Below are 22,879 nucleotides of genomic sequence, written 5' to 3'. Positions count from 1 at the left end.
ATTGAAGCTATTTACATATCTCAAGGGACTGCACAGAAAAAACCATAGAGATTTACAGGTGGTGATATTAGATTATATGTGACTTACATTTTTATGGGCTAGGCACATTTGAAATTTAAAGGACTCTTCACAGCTTTTAGCATAACAGAATTTGTTTATTGTACATATAACTTGTGATTATTGTCAATGAGCACAGTTGTGTTGGAGATACTTAGTTTATAAATTGTCCTCATGGATGATGAGAACGGTGGAAGGTCCAGAATGTATTACTCCCATCATTACAAAGCCTGTCTACACAAATTAACAAAAACTCAGCATCTTAACAATGGGACAAATATGAGGTAATAATCATGCAAAATCCGGTAACAGAAAGTTAAAGGGGATTTTTTTTACTATAAGTCACAAAAATCACATTTGTTTACATTTAACAATGTGTCATGTGCATATTCTTTAGCTGATATACTAGCAAACACACTGACGTCTTATCATACTAGCAACAGGACTTCGTAGTCATATGGACAGATGGACACTGACCAATGAAAGCCGATAACAGATCATTAGCATTTCCATAAGTAGTTTATTGGGACCAAATAAAATAATACCCACTTTAATGCTAAACTACATCACAAAATACAGCATCAAAAGTTCAAATAAAAAAAAATACTTATTTTTTCTACTGAATTTTTTTTAAGGAAATGTAAAATCACAGCCACTGTACATGTGTAGGTTTTGGTGCACCCCCTCTGTAATTGTAGGCTCTGTGCAAGTGCCAATACTAGCCACAATCACATAGCCATGGCGAGAAAAAGAAAGTGTTGTCTGAATAAAGTAAAATTCCATACAAATGAGGCAATATGATAATAATGGTCAATATAATTTTTTTTCATAGATTTCTATGTACAAAAGGGACCATTTCCAACATATAATCAATAAAGAGGAAATACAGTCACTGATAAATATTCCAGCAGGTTGTCAAAACAGAATCCACTAAAACGGCATGGCGTTGAGACAAAAAAAATAATAACAATGAAGTCTTGAAAGCTATGACAGCACTTTCTGTTCAAGTATTGTTTTTACGAGGACAGGGTCTGCCCGACCCTTTGTAGTCTTCTGGACTAAGCCAATCAGTTTATTCACAACTTTAAGGTTTCCTTGTCTTATTGCAGCAACCTGGCAAAACAGAGAGTGACAAAATTCACACAAAGGGTACATATGTGGATGTGAGAGGAAAAGGCAATGGGGATTGTTAAATGGTAACCCTTTGTGTTTCCTTATTACAAAAATACATACAAATAACCAAACAGTGATTTGTGGTCTACTACAACTTCATATATTTTTAAGGTTAATATATATATTTTTTTTTTCGGGGGGGTACTCACTGAGCATACAAATCACTCTTTTTTGGTTATTTGTCTTGGTTTATTGTTGGTGGTTGCTGGGATATGTCCAGGACTGTTCACTTTGCCCAAACTTGAAATGATATATTAATCTGTGCTGTGGCAAGACATGATAGTCAGATAATACAATTCACTGAGAAATTCGGATCTGTCTAACAGGAAAGAACACGCGTGTAATTTTAATTGACATGAGCTACAGCGTTTACATGACCTCATGTATGAGGATGAGTACAATATGACTTTTACTGTTATTTGAAATCTTAGGCGATTCAAGTCTATTCGAATGTGAAATTTTATTCTAAGCACCCTGAAATAATATGCTGTATGGCATTAGTACGTATTCACATCTATTAGACAATGCTTTATGGGAGCAAAAAGGGTAAAGTACAGTATAAAAACTGTAACTATAGTGAAAAAAAGACATAAAACCCCAACTTATCCAGAGAGCCACTAAAGTTTAAAAGTATATAAAGTATATATTTTTGTTAACTAGCCATTGTTCCTACAGTGACAGATAAATGCTATTCGCACCAAAAGGGGAGTAAGGGTCTAGTATAGATCCCTCCTACTGACTGGGAGAGTGGCTTTCATGTAACTAAACAACAATGACAGCTGCTGGGGAAAAAAAGAAAAAGGAAAAGTCCAAGTATATGAGAAAGTAAACAGAATTTCACAAAACACCAAGGACAATTAAAAATAAATTTCACTTCCATAACTTTTGTTTCTTATAACTGCCATACTGAATATAATATGCTTCCGCTAAATATTTGCCAATTGTAATCTACATTCCTGGGCTGAATAATTGTAATATATTCATAGCACAATACCTCTGTCTTGTTACTGTCTATGATTCCTTGGCAGATTTCTTCAAGTCGTGCTCTGTCCTTGAGAATCCCAAGATTTTTCTCCTCAACAATCTGTGCTGGAGTCTTTTCTTCGCCCTTGCAGAGCTCCTGGAACACCTAGAAATTAGCATGAGCAAAGAAGCTGAAGAAACTTGTCTTTGAATTAAACAGTAATCCTCTCTCTTGGGTTTTCTCGTATTGATGCTTATTCGATTAACGCGAGATCACAGATTTTCCACTTTGCAGTACTTCTAATGCATGATCTAACAATTGCCCTTGCGCTAATGAGTCTACTGAAGAGGGTTGCTAATGTAATTAAGCTTCAGATTAAAAGACAGAGAGGAGAAAAAAATCTTAATTGCTTTTTAGAACCAACATGATATAGACATAATTCAGAGTATAATAAATAAACCATTTGGAAAATGTATCTAGACAATGCAAAACATGAAGCTTGGAAGCTCACATATTCTATTTCACATGGACATTATACAGTACTGAATGCACAGGCATACAGACGACAACCCTGTGTGTGCATGAACAGTGTTTATACATTAATAATGGGGCTGCATAATAAGCAACTACAACACTCATATTCATGGGCTGTTGCTACCATTATCTTCTACAGCTTTAAAGGCTCATAGAATAAGCTTTAGACAGCCTTACAGAAGGCATTGCACCAGGAATTTTGGCACTGGCTCATCTCATGGTTTCATAAATAACCTTCAGAGGTAAAAGCAACTATGACTAACAGCAAATCTGAAATTGGCTGGCCACTGTCGATACTCTATTTAGTATAGACTTCACAGTGTAATTCTATTACGTACGCAAAGATGCTATGCCTGAGCTACACGTGAGAATGTTGTAAGATGTTTTAGTGGTAAAACGTTTATACTTCAAGCATTACACACCTGGTTCAGCATTCATACTTGCTACAAGGATTTGTCTCTCTCGCCCATTTCTCGGATATACATTCAATCTATGATACCATCAATGTTTTTGTAGTGTTTGAAAGAGATTGAAACGGTCTGTCTGCAAAGCCCTCCCATGGTGATGATTGCTTCTCAGCCACAATTGCCATTTTAATGGCAGACTGAGCTATAATACCTAGACTAGAAGTGGGGATATGACAGGCAGGAGAAACCAGGTTTTTTAGGGGTATTCTGCGGCTACCAAGGGAAGACCAGTATAAATTGACAATATACAGACCGGCCTTTTCTAAATAAATGCAATGGGTTGGTAGCAAGTTAAGTCAGTCAGACATGTAACTCTGTAAGACCACTAGACTTTTCTGGAGAGCAGAAAACATCTGCCCTAGCAAACAGAGTGGCAAAAATAAGGAAAGAAGTACACCCTCTGAGGGCAGAAGGGAAATAAGAGTACAGCAAGGGCTACCCCATTGACTTCAAGCTCTGGGCAGAAGAGCCCTTCTAGACTTAGCAATGTGACCAGAGGAATAAACAGATCTGCAGGGGATCTCCTACTCCTAGACCCTTAATTGTGATAAAGGATGATACTAAAGATTAAGGAGGTGAATGGCAGGATCCCCAGTGTCAATATAGCAGTACACACATGATGAATTACGCAAAGCTAGGAAGCGATATAAAACACATTTCATGCCACAATTGGTTAAACTCCACCTGCCTTTTGATTACCTTTGCCAAGAAAGAGAATCCAAGTAGTTCCTTTTAGATGAGCCAAAGCACTATGCAAACTCTGGGAACATCAGATTTTTTTTAATAACCCTCAGATGTGCTATCAGATTTACCAGGCAGTTTTATTTCCCTCGCGTAGCAAGGGATCAAAGTGATTTGTTAGTAACACTGACTGATCTACCCTCTGACTAGGGAAGCCAAAACTAAGTCTAGCTTCAATTCATTGAGTTTAAAGAAAAGCTGTTTTAGATTGTAAGACTCCAGTCAAGAATTTACTTGACAGTAAGTTCTATAGGACAATATTGTCAACTCAACTCAATCTCTCCACCTAATGTATCGGTTTGTCTTAGTCTGTCAATTCTCGTCTTGTCATACACCTTCAATATATGTATTGTATTAAGCGCTGCGTAAATTGTTGGGGCTATATAAATAAAATATAATAATGATAATAAGAATAACTCAATTAAACATAGATGAATATAGAGACACATATGAAATATTTTTCGAAGGATTATAAAACCCAAGGAAAAAATCAACACCGATGGGATGCCCATCCCATGAATTCTTCTTATTATTATTTTAATTAATTGTGTTATCCAGCTCCATCAAATTCCTCAGTGCTGTACAAAGGGTAGACAGGACATAATATATTACATAACAAGATGACATACAGAAACAACAGGTGAGAAGGGCCCTGCTTAAATGAGCTCAACATCTAGAGGGAGTTAGGGTGTATTACACAAGAGGTAGAAGTGGCGTTGTTAGGGGTGGACCAACCACACTAGTATAAATATTGCAGGAACGGGACTAGGAAAGACGAACTAAAGGGATATGTGATGAAGGACGTAAGTTTGTAGGCGTCCGTAAAAAAGTGGGTCTTTTTAAAAAAAAAAAAAAGGTTTAGCCTGTTTAAATTCCCTCACTGTATTAACTTCCACCACTTCTGCTGGGAGATTGTTCCATTTATCTACCACTCTCTCAGTAAAAAATGTCCCTACATTATACCTAAGCCTCTGACCCTCTAGTTTTAGACAGTTGGCTTAGTTTTCCCTGCTACTTTTTTGTGAAGAGGTACTATAATTGCCAACATCAAGTCTAGGAACTACTACCTGCCAATAGTGAGAGTGGTTAAAAAAGTCTGCTCTTTTGAGCTCTTTTAATTACTTCGGGTGTATCCCATGGATAAGTCTGTTTATAGGTTGGAGAGTTCAATCAGAACTTCTTCCTCTATAAATACAATTGTTTTAAAAGTTACCATATTTTCCTTGCTAACTGGGGTTTCTTACATTCTACAGAAAGAATAGAATGATGGCAGAAAAGAAGAAGGGGTAGGCTTTATCTAAGAAATAGCTTATAGGTTAATTTTATACAAGGTAAGGAGGAGAACCCAGAGACAGTTTGGGTATCTTTAGAATTTTGTGGTTACAAATAACCAAAAGTGGTTACTAATAACCTGTCCATCTGGACCACAACATGCTGAACCCGAGCACCCTGGGGGACAGCAAACTAATTGACAATCAGGCTGAAGATTACACCATTCCTGCTTTCCTAATAATTGAGTCCCCTATCACTACAACCTGTCTAGGCTTCCTGGCCTTTTAATTCCCATCTATACTAGAGAGACTTCTCACCTGGCTGCTAGGTAAACCAGCCTGCTCCAGTAATGCCAAATTTGCACTGATCTCCCCAGAATCCTTGCACAAAATGTTGGGTTAAGCAAGTCCAGAGCTAGCGTCACTAAATCTATTACCCATACTTCCCCTCTTGCAGCTTAACTAGCCCTCTAGATACCTCCCCAACCCCATCACCCTCACCAGCATAGACTTCAGCCAGTGCCTGCTCAGTAAGGGGTAAGCTCAACTCCATATTATCAATGTCCCTCAAGGATGCCAGTTGTTCCCTTAGATCCAATATTGTAGCATCTAAGTACGCAACTTGCTCACATTTCTAACAACAATACAGCCCCTCGCTCTTGACACTTGCTCCAGGAGTGGCATTTCCCAACCCCGTATCCCAAGGTCACAAAACTATTTAGACAACAGTTAAAGTCTAAAATTAATATTTTGCTGTCTTTCAGCTCCTTACTGGCAATTATCTCCTCACTTACCAGTTTACTTAGAAGTTTGCACTTGGAAAACTTGTCAAGGCTCAGGATTCACCTTGCAGTTATTTTAAATACAAGAGAAGGAAAGCTCCCACAAGCATTGGCGCTGGTGAAAGCTGTCAAATAAGCGTATTGGGATATCACAGAAAGAAAGACAGTGAGTTTGCCATTTAATAATTTACTACATAACGCTGCATCATATTTAAATGTTCAGCTAATGATTCAATGATAGAGCAGCTGACAACCAGAATAAAGACACAAATAGATATAAATCCAATGTTTTCAATCCTACCCAGTATGGATGACACTCAACTAAAAATAAACATCCCATGAAAAAAACAGTGTAGCATGGGACCTTTCAGGCAGGACAGAAACCATCTGTAGACTTACATTTAATGGCTTCATCAGCTAAATAAAGTGTTCAAATCATAGCGACAGTAATCTTTTGTTATGACCAGACTATATTTAAAGGTTTTAGTGGGAATGGGAGGCATTCTGGGCTTCTGTCTGCTTTATCATACAGGCTGATATGTGGATGAATTTTGGAATGCAGTGGAAACATTTCTTATGGTATTTTAATGGCCTATATTAATAGACTGTCATGTTTTTTTGTGCAATATAAGTCTGTCTTGCCACTGCAAGCAGTTTAAATTGTGTATGTACAATTATTCTTCCTTCACAATTTGCAATCAATACAGCACCGCACATTGTTTTATAAGATAGAACTCTTTCCTCCTACTCCCTAATAGTTTATTATTACATATATAATACATTTGCATGTTATTTTTAGAGTTGCAACTTTACGTAACTTCTAGGAGAACCTAGGTGATCCTATTATGATTGCAGCATGTCTTCACAGGTGACTTTGTTATTTCCAACAATATTTGATGGTGAATACATTATTTTATTAATTCAGCAATAATATATTTATGGCTGACAGTTGTTTGGCACACATACCTGTTTAGCAGCTGAAGAGGAGATGTCCCCATTCTCTAAAAGGGTCAGAAGTTCAGCTAATGACACTGCTTTGACTGGGCTAGGAATAGAAAATACAGAGTAAGTGACAGTTTCTTAACCCCTCAATCTCTGTTTTCCATCTACAAACTCTACCTAAATATAAGACACAGGATTCATTGCAGGATTTGGCTGTTAAAGTTTTGGAAATTACATTTGTGCCATATTTGAAAATTGTTCGAATATCCAGAAAATTGTTAGATTTAACAGACCTTCCTGATCTGGTGATTAAATTATAGTATAGGCGATCACCTTCGATCTAGAGTGAAGAAAAAAGGTGAGAAATATGTGGGAACAGACAGAGGAGTGGGTGGTGTCAACTTTAGAGTACTGTGTAAGCCTTGATGTTGCTGAATTTGAAGGACAACCATAGACAGAGATATATTTGCTTTCCTAGGCACCATATTTCAGCGCTCTGTGTCTTAAAGGCGTGCAGTGCCTTCTAATGCAGTCTATGGAGGCTGTGCCGAGTCGGCATATCCTCCATAGTGTAAATGGGCTGGTTAGGGAGATCAAAGATCTCCCTTGATTGGCCCATTGAGCAGTTTTGCTGCAAGGGGCTGCCACCCTCCCTGTAACTGCTGCTTTAGGCCTTGGCCTATGGTGAATATCACAAAGTCAAATGGAGCAAGAAAGAAGGTGTCTGCAATGACGGAGCAGTTTATTAAAAATAACTTGTGGATTGCCAAAGACACATACTAGGGAGGCATTCCTTGGTATTCAATGCTGAATAAAAGTTGTCCCATACACAATTTTTAAATCACACCCCTTTCTACTGCTATAGTAGTGCTCCTCGCTTCCTACAATTTTCACTACTTTTCACTATACATTTCCAACATGGCACAGTACTGTGCTATTCCACAGACAATGGGTGACATTTAACTGGATTCTTTACACATAGTTACATGAAATATGCTCCAGAATGTCTGTTACAACTGCAATTTCCTCTGATCTTATCTGACATTTCAAAAACACAGAGCTCTGCCACCAAAATAATACATTTGCTAGAACACAAATTAATTGATGCAGGGAAATTAATTCAATAAAAATTACATCCCACCTCTGTTGGACAGTAAGATTGTGAAGTCTCAAGTGACTAAGCAAATCCTTTATTATCCATCCAATCATCTTCTTAGGGTCAATGTTGGTCAATTTCACCACAGTCTGAAAGTAGTCTTGTAATCCATCCTCATTCTAGAACAAAGAAGAAAAAAAAGACGTCAAGGAAAAAAAAAAAGATTAAAATCACATTCTATAATTTATTGACTTACGTAGCATCATCATTTTCCATACCACTGTACAATGAGACATCATATAAAAATAAAGGTGAGATGGGCTCTGATCAAAAACCTTACAACCTATCTACAAGGCAGTGGGGGTATATTACACATAAGATGAAGGTAAAAATGTTTGAGGTAGGGCAGCCACCCACAGTGTAAATATTAAAATAGTATTAGCAGACTTAGCTGTGAGGGTATAGGGGGGCTCCTCACAGCAGGAGTGAGCCTAGGAAAGGAGAGGAAGCAGAAGGACAGGTGTTGCCAGTTGATAGACTGTCCCACAGAAGTACAACACATTGGGGTATGGCATGCCAAAGAATAATGGCTAGTCCTTGAGAAGTCTTGCATACAAGCATGAGGTAGAGATTAGTGCACAGAATAGGCAAAGATCGTCAACGTAGAGGTATTGCTAGGTTCCAAAAAGTTCTGCAGCTAACAGCAGCTGTGATATGTGTCATGCTCGGAGTGGTATTTTATAAACTGTATTAATATTTTGAATGTAATATGAAGCTAGTTAAAAAAAAATGAAGAAATAAGCTCTGTATAGCTCTATTTTGCTGCTTTTCAACTTAATTGAGCTTTGTGGCATGGGCATGCTGCAGGAGAACCCAGGTTTCCCTGTCTGTGAAGTGTCCAAAGTAGCTGAAAGAAGGGGCAACGAAATATGCCCCCCACATGCCCGAAATATGCCCCCCACATGCCCGAAATATGCCCTTAGTTCCCCTACTTTATGGTTGGAGGCTCCAGTTACTGTGTACGATGTATATGATGTGTAAGATGTGTATAAGGAGATACGTGAGGAGATGTAGATAGGGGAACAGCTATGAAAAGTTGAACCCTGCCAGTCCAATGGCAAGGTCCATGGTCGCATGAACAGCAAACAAGGATTGTGCGTTCAACATTTGTTTTGATTAAATACATTTAAAATGCTTGGATAAAAATAGGTTAAACACAATATATAGATGCAGAAAACTCCATTCAGGCAAAAAAGAGCAACATGACAACGGATCTCTATAGCAATGGTTTTCAAATCTTGCCCTCGAGTTTCCTTGACTTTGCGTTTTTATTTTGAGGGGGAACCCTGAGATCCTGCACTGCTCTTGCAAACGGATAGAAAAAAAGAGTATATTTTCAAGTTATGTAAACACATTTTTGTGCTGACTAATCTTCTGTTAGATAAGGAATATACACTATATAATATCCTATCCAAAGTAACATACTAAGTCATTCTGCAGACTATGCAACTTGCAATTGCAATGAAATGTGGGTGAAAATCACTACTGCATGCAAAATCTGTCCAGTTAATGGACTGAGAGGCAGTAAACACAATGAGCACAGCTGGAACAGAAGGAAAACAGACATAAATCAGAGGAAAGGAGGAAACATCAAACTAAAGCCACAGTAACGGAAACGCAACTGTACAGAAGGCACATGACAATCATACACGATTGAGGCAAAGAGCTGCTGTCTATTTATGCTCAGGTTCTTCATTTTGTTTTCACACATGATAGCATTGCGTTAACATACAAATTTGGCTCTAGTAGTTTTAATATTTCCGCAGCCTTTTTTGGGGAGTGTTTGGAATGGAAACAATGTAGTTAACATTATCTTTTTTTTATGTGACACAGACTAAACATGTGCGTTATTCATATGATTCATATGATGGCATATTTAAACTGCTCACCAGATTGTATAATCTAAAGACAAAACAAAAAGACTTCAAATTAAATTTTTTAAATAAATACGACAATGGGATATTATTAACTTTTTTTTATATAGCGCCAACAATCTACGCAGCGCTACCATGAAAGGCCTCAGAAAACTCTCAAGGCTACCCTGAATTATATACATGTCTATTTATATAATGACCATATATTAAAAGTATTTGAAGTAACTTAGAAGGTTAAAAAGGACAGAGATGTATCTACCGATTCTCATCTCCTGCCTAATATTGTTGTCTTATCTTTTCTTTGATGTAGTCGTTTGATAATCTAGCTGCAGGAATTAAATAGGAGTAGGAGAAAAGCCAGGACAAAGATTGTTTGATCTATAATCAACCGTAAAACTCTATTTTGTTGTTTTTTTTAAAATCCTATGTAGTTATTCAGCAATCTAATGAGTGAAAAAATGAGTTGACCATGGGTTAATTGAAGACATTCTGGGAGTGATAAATATTTCAGATGAGCTTCCTGGTCGAGACAAAATTTCTTATATCTAATGAAAGTTTCATACTCCCCTCCTCTCTGTTATATAAGGCAGCAATCAGATACTTAAGTGGTGGGTGAGAGAATCCATGCTCTACGGCCAAATAAATAAATACGGATGGACACGTTTAAAGGATATTTTTATTTTGTATGTTAATTATGGCATATAAGTAAAACTAAAATTAGTTCTGGAAACGAAAGTGAAGGCAACTTCAAATGCAGCGTATAGATTCCTACCAAAGCGGCACAATTATACTGTAAGATGACGTTTACAAGAAACTGCTTCTACTGAAATAAGTCAATAATGGTTCATTCACTAAACTGTGGGTTGCTGATAAAATCAGGGGAGATGAAACATTCTACATTACTGACTTCACTACACTTGCCGGGCTGACTCAACTCTTCCGGCAGTTCAAACACAACAGGGGTTAGCTCTTGTTAATGCACTGTGTCCTTAACAATGTTTTGTGTATGAGCTCATGGGTTTAAGAATAAACATGTATATTTGGATAAGACGTAAAGGGGAAATATATGACGAAATAATAGAAACACTATCATTAAACCAAATATATCATGTCAATAAATAATAAAGTTCATAAGGAGCCTTCTCTCTAATAGCTCATGTGTAAAAACAGTCTCTTTATATGTACTGAAAGGGATATTATCGTTATACATTTACAATCCTTAATACATTTAGCTATTTGGGTTCCATTTAAGAAATAAAATGCCTAGTTCTATCAATGTTGTTTTGTGTAAATAAGTGTAAAATAAAAAGTGGATTAATAACACATTCAGTGGTTATATACTAAAGATAAAAGGGCATGAAAAGTGCACACAAATATTACTGTTTATATCTTGGGACGAATAATACAGACCCTATTTAAAGTTTACCCAAAGCCTAAAATATAATACAGGTGTTCAACAGGGGAGCTCCACAAAATCTTGCAGAAAACATGTGAAGAAAAAAATAGGATTAATTATAAGAAGTGGCACTTAACCTAATTTTTGTCTCTGTGTTTCTATAGTATGTAGAAAGTTGTGGTAACGAGTTTTTGCTTGATGACAAATTTTAACTTTTGTTCTTAAAATGCAATCAATGTGAGTGTAAATTGATTTGGGACTTTTTGTGGGTAATTTTATCATAAAGGGACACACATGAAATATTTGTTTTTGTGCAGCAATGCAAAATGCTGGTTTGACCTCAGTTATACAGTTATGGATACCAATCCAAAAGAAAGCTATTTTACATTTGGAGAGACTACACAATGGACTAATACATTTAAAGTAGCCATCTCATAACAAGTGTCAGGTCAGTACAATGTTTTTTTAGAGGCACTGCTCATCCCATGGACTGAGCAAATTACAAGAGGCCACCATCTAAGATTGGAAGAACACCACTTCCAACTTAACAATGGGAAGGAATTCTTTACAGTAAACCTCTGGAATGCATTACTAGTTTTGAGGCTAGATAATATGAAAACTTTAAAGAAAAAGTTGGACTAGGGAGGATACTTTTCAGCAATCTGATTTCAATTAACCCCTTCGTGACAAAGGCTGATTTTCCTTTTTGTACCCTTCGTGACAATGGCTGTTTTATCGTTTCTGCGGTGTTTGTGTTTAGCTGTAATTTTCTCTTAACCCATTTACTAAACCCACACAAGTTATATATTGTTTTTTTCAGGACAAGAAGGGCTTTCTTCAGACACCAAAATTTTTTTCATATGATGTAATTTCCTATAATAAAAATATTAAAATATGACGAAAAATTGAAAAAAAAAACACATTTTCTCACTTTTATTTGAAAAATCTTTTATTCATCATAAAAAACTACTGAAAAAACCTGCTAAATAGATTCTACTATTTGTCCCGAGTTTAGAAATACCCAATGTTTTTATGTTTTTTTGCTTTCTTCTACACGTTATGGGGCAATAAGTACAAGTAGCGTTTTGCTAATTCAAAACCATTTTTCTCTGAATCTGGTAATTCTGTCTCTATGTGGTATTTGGGGCATCTTTGAAGCCAGCAAATTAAATTTACCCCACCAAACCATATATTTTTGAAAACTAGACACCCCAGGGTATTTTAGATGCTGATAGTTTAACCCTTTCCATGCACTAATCCTACCACCAACCCTTGTCAAAGTTTGTGATAGTAATTGTTTTTGGTGTTTTTTTCACATACTTTGTACTTCAGGTGTGAAATTACAGCTCCTGGTATATGTTGCTGTCACACAACACCCCGATATGTGTCCAGCAACATCTCCTGAGTACATTGATACCCCACATGCATGGGTTTGTCAGATTGTTTGGGGGCAAAAGGGCCACATTTGGAACATGCCTCCTCAGCCGTATACCGCTGCATGGTAACAATTGCAGCAAAAATAGTGGGGAAGGAAAGGGTTAATGGTCCTAATAAAAATAAAAAAAACCTACAAAAATGTAAAAAAAAAAAGTAAAAAAAAGTAAAAAAAAAAAAAAGTAAAAAAAAAGTAAAAAAAACCCCAAAAACAATTGCCACTATGCAAGATCACTGTTTATGCAGTGATCAATGGCAATGAAGGGGTTAATATTAAATGGGTGGCTCTTATAAGAGCCTTTGGATCAATATATATATATATATATATATATATATATATATATATATATATATATATATATTATTGGGAATACACACTGATCTGTCTCTCTCCCTCACTAGAAGCAAGTGAGGGAGGGAGGCAGATCCAATACTGATCAAAGGCAATGTTTAGAAAACATTGCCTTTGATTTAGCAAATAATGATCACTCTTATGAGTGATCTGACCACTAGGGGTGCTATTCACTGGATGTCCATGACATCCAGCAACCCCCCCGATGATGTCATCAGGCTCCGCCCCCCGGCTTGATGGGCGCCGCCATCTTGAAACACCGCGTGTGTTTCGAAGACACCGGCACCGGGAAGGTAAGTTAAGCATTTAGGAAGCGATCGCGAGTCGCTTCCTTTGCTAAACAGGTGTTGCAAAGATGCCTCGATACTGAGGCATCTTAGCAACACCAGCTAAGCAAAGGAAGCGACTCGCGATCGCCATGTTTGAAAGACGTGCAGTCTTTCAAACATTTTTTTTTTTTTGCTCCTAGGAGCGATCGGGGGGGGCCGTGAATGTTTTTTTTGGTGTTGCTCAATGCCTCGATGTCGAGGCATTAGAGCAACACCGTTTGAGTGAAAAAATCGATCACGGATCGATTTTTTCACCCGTTTAAAGACGTGCCGGTCCTGGCACGTCAATTGTCATAATCGTCACGATTTTGAGTGACGTGCCCGGACCGGCAATTGTCATCAAGGGGTTAATCCAGGGAAAAAAGTGAATACCTACTGAAGTCATGAATTAACCTTTTTATACTCCCTAAGGCGAAATTGGCCTTTATCTAGATCTACATAATTAGAGAATGTCCTTAAAAGGTTTGAACTTGATAGACCCGATGTCTTTTTTTAACTTCATTAAATATGGAACAACACTATAATTGATTTCTGGAAACCATAATTTGTTGTTATTAAATTTGTTCAATGTCTTTCATTATTTATTCAGAATTATATTTTCCAACCCGGACATTTTACCTGCCTTCACATAAATATTGTCAGGGCATTTTATACAATTGTTCTTCACTTGCTTCCACAGTGAGGACTGCATAAAAATCTTACTGGAAGGACGTTTATGCGTGCTTTCTGTTTTAGAAGACTTTAAATGTGCTTAAAGACATTAGACATTGCTCACAGCTATAAAGAGGTGAGGACAAAACACAAACTGTATCCATAATAATTATATTAAATATACTAAATTACTTCACTTTTTACGATAGCTAGCATTTTCACCTTTGTTGGGCTTTTGTTGGTTACTGAGCTCCTGCTTTCGGTGATTCAGATTTGGGTGTACTGCGCCAGGCTCTAGCATAGTTTTGACATTTTGAAACAATAAACAGACTTTGATGGAAAGAGTTGGAAGTGGAAGGCTCTATGAACCACGTTTCAGAGCAGAGAGTTAAATCCACTTAAATTAAGTCCCATTAAAGCAAAATTACTTTTAGAAAAAAAAAACATATTCTTCAAAATATGAAACACTTTTTAAACAAAATTATCATCGAGACCATAATTGTTTTAGGTTATGATGAAATGCCATACAAGGGTTAATAAATGTTCAATGAAATATAGGCTAGGTGTTAACTATAGCAGAGACTGTGTGCAAAGGTTTATGTACACCAAAGGTGATGTTGATCTATAAACATTTATAAGAGTTGATTTTTTTTTATTGCAACTCAGTGAGATGTAACTATAAGACATTTTTACTTCTGTAGAATTCCCTGCAAATCATGGGCTGAAACATATCAGGGTATATTCACTAAACCAGGAGGGGAGACATTCATAATACACCTCTTTCATTATTTATACAACATTTCATCTATTTTGTAGATGAAAAATATTTCACTCATAGATCATATTCATAATCCTTGATTCCTCACTGTTGTGAATTTAAGACATGAGAATTAATTTACCACATAACATTGGTAACATTCCTAATAAATAATTTCTCTTCATTAAAAACTGTATGTATATATATATATATATATATATATATATATATAAATACAGCAAGCACTTACCACCAAGGTATAACTGTGCTCTGGTAATATTCCATATTGCTCAACAACCCTTTCACGGATGACACTGGGGAGTTCTGGCATCTTTTTCTTAATCAAGTCAATGTTAACAACTTGTTCAGGACCCACGTTAGCAGGAGGCAATGAGTTTGAATCATAAAGTATTAGAGGAGGAAGGTTTGGTTCCGGCATAAAGCTAGAAGAAAGTGGAATAGAAAATGGACAAAACAGAAAAAATGGATTTACATTGTTAAAGTGTTTGCAGACGTGTAGAGGTTAACTTGGTTAAGGAACTTAAAGGGGAACTGTCACATTCACATCCTTTGGCACAGCTAAAATAATTATTAAAACTATAAACTAACTACTGCTTCTGTTAATTGTTTTTATTCAGTTGGTTATTTAGATTAAATGTAAGGGTTTCTTCTTCTCATCTGGAAAGAAAATATATGTGATAAGGTTGAAGAAACTGCAATATATATAATCAACATCCTGTCCTAAATTATCTCCTTTACACTACCCCAAAGGAGACCATAAAATAACAAGGAGGAAAGAATAACTTGATGGAGGAGAAAAATAACGAAAGGCAATGACTGGTCCGATGGTTTACACCTTCTACTATTATAAACATTGATACAGTTTGGAATTTGTAAACAAAAAGCAACTTGAACCGTAAAATGTATGGTCTATTAAAGTGACAATTCAAGCATTTGATAACCATAATCTATTTTGAATATAATATGTAAAAATTGTGAGATGAGTTCAGCTGAGAGTGGACAATGCTTAAGCAGCTTGTCCTACCGCAGGAGTGTCCAAGTTTTTTCATCAGAAATGTATGTGTGTGTGGGCCGCACTCATTTTTATTAAGAGAAAATATACATCATGACGCCTATTATTATATAGCAAGCCAGACACAGATGGTGGTACAGAATGATTCGTATCATATAGCAAGCCAGACACACATGGTGGTACAGCATGACTCCTATCATTGTATAGTGATAGAGACACAAACAATGCTACAGCATGAGTGCTATAATTATATAGTGAGACAGATACAGATGGTGGTACAGCATGACTCCTATAATTATATAGTGAGCCAGACACAGAAGCTGGTACAGCATAACTCCTATGACTATATACCATTTATCTGCATGAAACCAAGTTGCAGTGCCAACATTGCTTGGTGGTGCCTAACCCCAGGGGTACTGCACACAAGCATATAACCACACTTACTTACATGCATAGACACATTTACTTACACAAACATACATACATACATACATACATCATGCAGTTTGGCAGATACAGTTGATTTTGGCAAGACAGTCATCAAACTTTAACTTGTTAAAAAAATCGAAATGGTGTGGTTTAACAGTAGACAATAAGTTTTTGTTTTTTCTATGCCAACAAATTTCTTTTAATCAGTCTTACGGACCAAACCATGCAGCTAAAGCACTACACATTATCCAGTGTATGCATGAAACCCCTGCAATTCCCAAGTTTTTAATTCCACAAACCTCTGTTTTCCTGACAATAGATTATATTCCTTTAATTTGAATGCACTGGCACAGTCAGTGACGTTATCTATATATTATTAAACAGAGTTACAAATTTACCAACCGGTAATCTTGTTTTCCTTCTTTATCTCTCATTGGTATGGTGGACCTGTAAAACGTGAGAAAACACCCCAAATTAGATTAACATAATATGTGCTATGGAAAGATTGCTATAAGGAAATGAAAAATGCATCTAGCTGCCATGTCCTAATGCAATTTGCAGGTCTTGGAGCTAGATAAGCAGTCAGTCAATGTCATATTTACATTTTTTTCAGTTCCTTGTTCTGCAAACAAATCTCAGATATGGATGGCATTAGCAAAAATCATCTTTCACTCAACAACTGGAACTGAAATATACATGCATGGAGGCCCCGTATATATATTCTTGAACTTTCGAATACTTGATATGTACTTACACAGATACGTATCTATTCTTACCCAAGTTTATGATCAAATGATCTGGTTTCATTCAGAATTGTTCCTCCATTGTCAAGTATGTTGATTTGCCTTTGAATTTCATAATCTGAGGGAAAAAATAAATTTTATATATATATACATACATACATACATACACACACAGTCACATGAAAAAGAAAGATATCAGGACATAACAATCATCTGTTCCTTAGCAGGTCTAAAAGTTAGGTAAATACAACCAAAGATAAACAACACATGACATATTCCACCGTGTCATGATTTATTTAACAAAAATAAAGCCAAACTGGAGAAGCCATGCGTGAAAAAAAGTTAACCTTATGATTTAATAGCTTGTAGAACCACCTTTAACAGCGATAACTAATCGTTTTTCTGTATGACTATATCAGTCTTTCACATCGTTGTGAAGGAATTTTGACCCATTTTTCTTTACAACGTTGCTTTAGTTCATCAAGGTTTTACTTGAGTATTCTAGAGACCAAACACAGCATATCAGCACAAACACCTCATACCAACTGTCAAGCACTGGTGGAGGGGTGATGATTTGGGCTTGTTTTACAGCCACAGGACCTGGAAACATTGCAGTCATTGAGTCAACCATGAACTCCTCTGCATACTAAGTATACCCTTACTGCTTCCACAGGAAGTAAGATGCTAAGTAGCAGACAGGTGCTAGAATACTTCTAGAGTCAATGATACTTCTAGAGACTAGAGTCAAGTATTCTAGTCTCTAGAAGTATTCTAGCACCTGTCTGCTACTTAGCATCTTATTTCCTGTTGAAGCAGTAAGGGTGTACTTAGTTTTTCACATATGGCTTCTCCATTTTAGCTTTATTTTTGTTGAACAAATCATGACACAGTGTAAAATGTCATGTGCTGTTGTTCATCAGATTATCTTTACCTATTTTTTTTTTTTTTTTTAGACCTGCTAAGGAACAGATGATTACTATGTCCTCATATGGAAAACCACAGAATATATATATATATATATATATATATATATATATATACACACATGCACGCGTACATACATAGTACTGCTGTAAAGGAAGAATGCTTACGGTAGTTGTCTGTACTCATGTAAAAAGAACTCTATTGAAGAAAATTTATAACTGAATTGATTAAAAAAAAACAGCAAAGTTGAACTTGATGGTTACTAAACATGATACTCACCTATTGCTTTGGACAGGAAACGGGCGCTATTGAGGTTCTTAATTTCAGTTCTCACTCCAAATGGCTCTCCTGGTTGGTGAACTGAAATGTTTGCATCAACTCTCATTTGACCCTCTAAAGTGACAAGAATAATAAATAAATAAGGTTTATCATTTATGATTTTGACATCTCTGGAGCATCTGAAAATGAAGGAACAGGAATTATTATGAAAATAAGATATTCTCTGCACGGGCCACTCTACCTTCTCATTTGGGAGATGAGGGGGAAGTAGTGTGGCTGAAGCAGCGTGTTAAGTTTTATTAAAAAAAGAAAAACTCTGCAGTCCCAGAGCAGTGAGGATGTCATTTCCTGGCGCATTGTATTTTAAAGATACAGGGAGCATCTCTGTTTGCTTTGCAGCAGATGGGCTAGCATCCCCCTAGAACTGCCAACCTAGGCATAGTAAGTCTACAGAATATATATATATCTTCTCATTCCTTTCTCTATCTCCCCCTTCTCTCTTCCTTCCTCCCTCCCCTCAACTTACTTATAAAGTCTTACCTACATTCCTTTTAATCATTTCCCTCAAATCACCCTTTCCCTCCTTACTTTTCATCATTTGGAACCTACAATAGATTTCCTTGGATGTCATCCAACAACACCAATTTCGTATTGCTACATTTTATAGGAGTCATACTTCGCACTGCCAGGTGACCCAGCTTACAGAATGTCGGCAGTAACATTTTAAACATAAGATACAGATAAGTAAAAATGAAATATATCAAATTAATTTTATTAAATGAACATGACCACACCTAACAATTTAATTATTCATTATGGAAGTGACAGGGGTGGGTCAAAGCAGAGGGTGGCTGGACCCAGAGGGGGGAAGAAAGGGAGGGATCAGATGGGCACTGGAGAAGGCAGGTCAGAGCTCTGCTCTGCAGGAAGGGTGTGGGAAGATAAAAGTGGATCTGGAGGGGTTGGTTAGATCAGAGTGCAGCTGGAGCGGGCAGGGAATTAATTTGCATCAAATTCTGAAATCAGAAATGAGACGATTTTTAAGCTATCCACTCAAGAGAAAAGGTAATTTTTGCAAATTAAAGATCTGACTGGTCTGAGCGAACCTGTTTAACAAATGTCATCATTGGCTAGACATCATTAATCTGGCTCAAGATGCTTTTCAAGTTGGTGAAGCATCTTCTTTCTGTATAACATTCTGCTGCAACATTTATATCTTCCAATTAGACAAAAGGCATAAGGATAATAAGACATTCTTCAAAGATTTCAAATGTATGACTGTAGTCATAGACACTGCATACTTTTTCAACAGCATCTGTAACCATTTGTTGCAAATGGTGAGAAAAAAATATAATTATTAATTTATAAGTGTTAAAACAAACAAATGTAACATGACACAGCAGCATTTTTTTACAAGCTGACAAGGTAGTTGCAAAAAGGTTTTCATAAACGCACGTCTGTTTCAAATCTTCAAAAGATGACTTGAGAATAACTTGAATGTGACAAATTAATTTAAAAAGGATCACTTAGAGAAAGTGACAACTGTGGAAAGAATTTATGTTTTATCTCTTTTTATTACTATGCGGATAATTTTAAAGTAGACTTGCCACTGTGTTAAATTGAGCACAAAAAGCCAGGTGATGGATCATTAGCAGTGACAGCAAATTGAGGTGAACAGATGGGGTGTACATTTTAGAGAAAAGATGGATCAACATTAGGGTTACTCAGTGCAGAGGGTACAATGCCGGCAGAAAAAGAGGAAAAAAAATGTGGCCGGTATTTGTTTACCTTACTGGTACATCTTGGCCAGATCTGCACTATTCCTAAGTCTGATTAGTTTAGGGCTGCAGCTAACGATTATTTTCATAATCTATTAGTTGGCCGCTTATTTTTTCGATTAATCGATTAATCGGATAAAAAAATAAATGTACATTTTTCATTTATTTAAAATAATTTAATAAACAAACATGATGTTAATCACAAACGGCAGAATAAAAAAACTTTGATAAAAATGTATTTCTTGTTTTTATTTCCCAACCTGCCCCCCCAGTTATGCACATTTGAGCCCAGTCTTGCCACACTGCCTCCCACATATGCCACATACCCCCAGACATGCCACATATGTCACTCCATCCTCCCTGGATATCCCATAGTGCCCTCATAGATTCACAGACTCATTTGCAGCACACCGACACAATTATTTTATAAAGAAATACAGGATTAATCTTCACTGCCCCAAGGATTTAGATTCCCCTCAGTTTGCCCCCCTTTACCTCTAACTGCACCTCAACTTAACCTTATTAAATTAATTAAATTAACCCTCAGTCCTCAGCATTAAATTAACCCTTAAGACCCCATCAACCATAACTGCCCCTAAATTAACCCTAAAGACCCCATCAACCATAACTGCCCCTTAATTAACCCTAAAGACCCCATCAACCATAACTGCCCCTAAATTAATCCTTAAGACCCCATCAACCATAACTGCCCCTAAATTAACCCTAAAGACCCCATCAACCATAACTGCCCCTAAATTAACCCTAAAGACCCCATCAACCATAACTGCCCCTAAATTAACCCTAAAGACCCCATCAACCATAACTGCCCCTAAATTAACCCTAAAGACCCCATCAACCATAACTGCCTCTAAATTAACCCTAACGACTTCATCAACCATAACTGCCCTTAAATTAACCCTGAAGACCCCATTAACCATAACTGCCCCTAAATTAACCCTAAACACCCCATCAACTATAACTGCCCTTAAATTAACCCTAAACACCCCATCAACTGTAACTGTCCCTACATTAACCCTAAACACCCCATCAACCATTACTGCCCCTAAATTAACCCTAAACACCCCATTAACCATAACTGTCCCTAAATTAACCCTACACCCCATTAACCATAACTGCTCCTAAATTAACCCCCACTTCCCCTAACTTTCAGCAGCCCAAATATTACCGTATTTGCTCGATTATAAGACAAGGTTTTTTTTCAGAGCAAATGCTCTGAAAAACACCCCTCGTCTTCTAATCGGGGTCGTCTTCTAATCAGACCTCAAACAGAGGTCTGATTATGAGACCAAGATCCAGATCCCCCGCACCGCTGCAGGGGACCTGGATCCTCCTGTCACCCCCCCCATTTAACACCCCCACACACACACTTACCGGTGCTTCCTGCTGTATTGCCGGGGCAGCGGGTTGACGTCTACGCGATCCGTGTAGACAACGTCCGCTGCAGCCGGAAGGAGGGGTGGCTAGCAGCGGGGGTTGTCTGCGTCCGTCGCGAATACCTTCCCCGACTGTCAGAGATCAGAGTTCCCTGCACCGGTGCGGGGAACTCTGATATCTGACAGCCGGGGAAGGTATGCGCGACGGACGCAGACAAACCCTCGCTGCCAACTCCACCTCCTTCCGGAGACGTCAACCCGCTGCCCCGGCAATACAGCAGGAAATTGGAAGCACCGGTAAGTGTGTGTGTGTTAAAAGGGGGCATAGGGCATTTCTGGAATGCCTTACACCCCTATATGCCACTCTGGCACTTAGGGGGTTAAAAGGCATATTATGGGTCAGAGTGGCATATAGGGAGGTATAAGGCATTTCAGGAGACAGAGTGGCGTTAAGGGGGCATTTAATAGAGCACTCTGCCTCTTGAAATGCCTTATACCTCCCTATATGCCACCCTGCCCCATAATATGCCTTTTAACCCCCTAAATGCCAGAGTGGCATATAGGGGTATAAGGCATTTCTGGAGGCAGAGTGCTCTATACAATGCCTTTTAACTCCCTTAATGCCACTCTGCCTCCTGGAATGCCTTATACCTCCCTATATGCCACTCTGCCCCATAATATGCATTTTAACCCCCTAAATGCCAGAATGGGATATAGGAGTATAAGGCATTTCTGGAGGCAGAGTGGCACATAGGGGGGTCAAAAGGCATACCATGGGGCACAGTGGCATATAGAGGGTTAAAAGGCATATCATGGGCCACAGTGCCATATTGGTGTGGCAAGCCTGGGGGCAGATGTGGGGGACAGGTTGGAAAATACAAGGAAATAAAAACAAAAAAATATCTTTCTCAATCATAGCTTTTATTAAAAAAAATAGTTTACATGAATTAACATTTACTGGTAAAACTTTTTTCCTTTAGGGTCGTCTTATATTCAGGCTTTTTCTTTTTTTCCTAAGTTAATATTCAGATTTTGGGGGGTCGTCTTATAATCGAGCAAATACGGTAATTTTATACTCACGGTAGCCGTGTGGATGCCAATGGGCGGGGCCAATCGGCAGTGACTGGGAAAAAGGAAGGGGCGGGGCCAATTGGCAGTGACTGCAGGGAGGGATTGGTAAGTAGTAACTGCTGCTGTGAGTCACACTGAAATGGGTTATAAAACGAGGGGTATTTTTCAGTGCATTTGCTCTGAAAAAACCCTCATTTTATAATCGATAAAAAACGATTTAACTAATCGATAATTAAATTTGTTGGCAACGAATTTCATTATCGATTATTATCGATTTTATCGATTAGTTGTTGCAGCCCTAGATTAGTTTGGTGGAAGTTTCAGAACACCTTGAGCTTACCACTGCTA

At 37.5% G+C, this 22,879-nt stretch overlaps 1 protein-coding gene across 1 annotated transcript in view; it reads right to left on the bottom strand.

The window, feature by feature from the left end:
- Window positions 1-557: 557 nt before the first annotated feature.
- The window catches only part of GATB (glutamyl-tRNA amidotransferase subunit B), a 41,453-nt gene continuing 19,131 nt past the window's right edge, over window positions 558-22,879 (bottom strand). Inside the window, exons 6-13 of the mRNA XM_053458735.1 lie at window positions 18,289-18,402; window positions 17,119-17,203; window positions 16,745-16,789; window positions 15,131-15,323; window positions 8,073-8,206; window positions 6,956-7,034; window positions 2,225-2,359; window positions 558-1,170 (exon numbers count right to left, since the gene is read on the bottom strand). Coding sequence (XP_053314710.1) covers window positions 1,042-1,170; window positions 2,225-2,359; window positions 6,956-7,034; window positions 8,073-8,206; window positions 15,131-15,323; window positions 16,745-16,789; window positions 17,119-17,203; window positions 18,289-18,402 — 914 coding nt within the window. The 3' untranslated portion in view covers window positions 558-1,041. The remainder of the gene's footprint in view (window positions 1,171-2,224; window positions 2,360-6,955; window positions 7,035-8,072; window positions 8,207-15,130; window positions 15,324-16,744; window positions 16,790-17,118; window positions 17,204-18,288; window positions 18,403-22,879) is intronic.

The sequence above is a fragment of the Spea bombifrons genome, chromosome 1 (genome assembly GCF_027358695.1).
Source record: "Spea bombifrons isolate aSpeBom1 chromosome 1, aSpeBom1.2.pri, whole genome shotgun sequence".
Lineage (NCBI taxonomy): Eukaryota > Metazoa > Chordata > Amphibia > Anura > Pelobatidae > Spea > Spea bombifrons.
The sequence above is the reverse complement of the archived record's forward strand: the minus strand, read 5'-3'. Positions and strand labels throughout refer to the sequence as shown.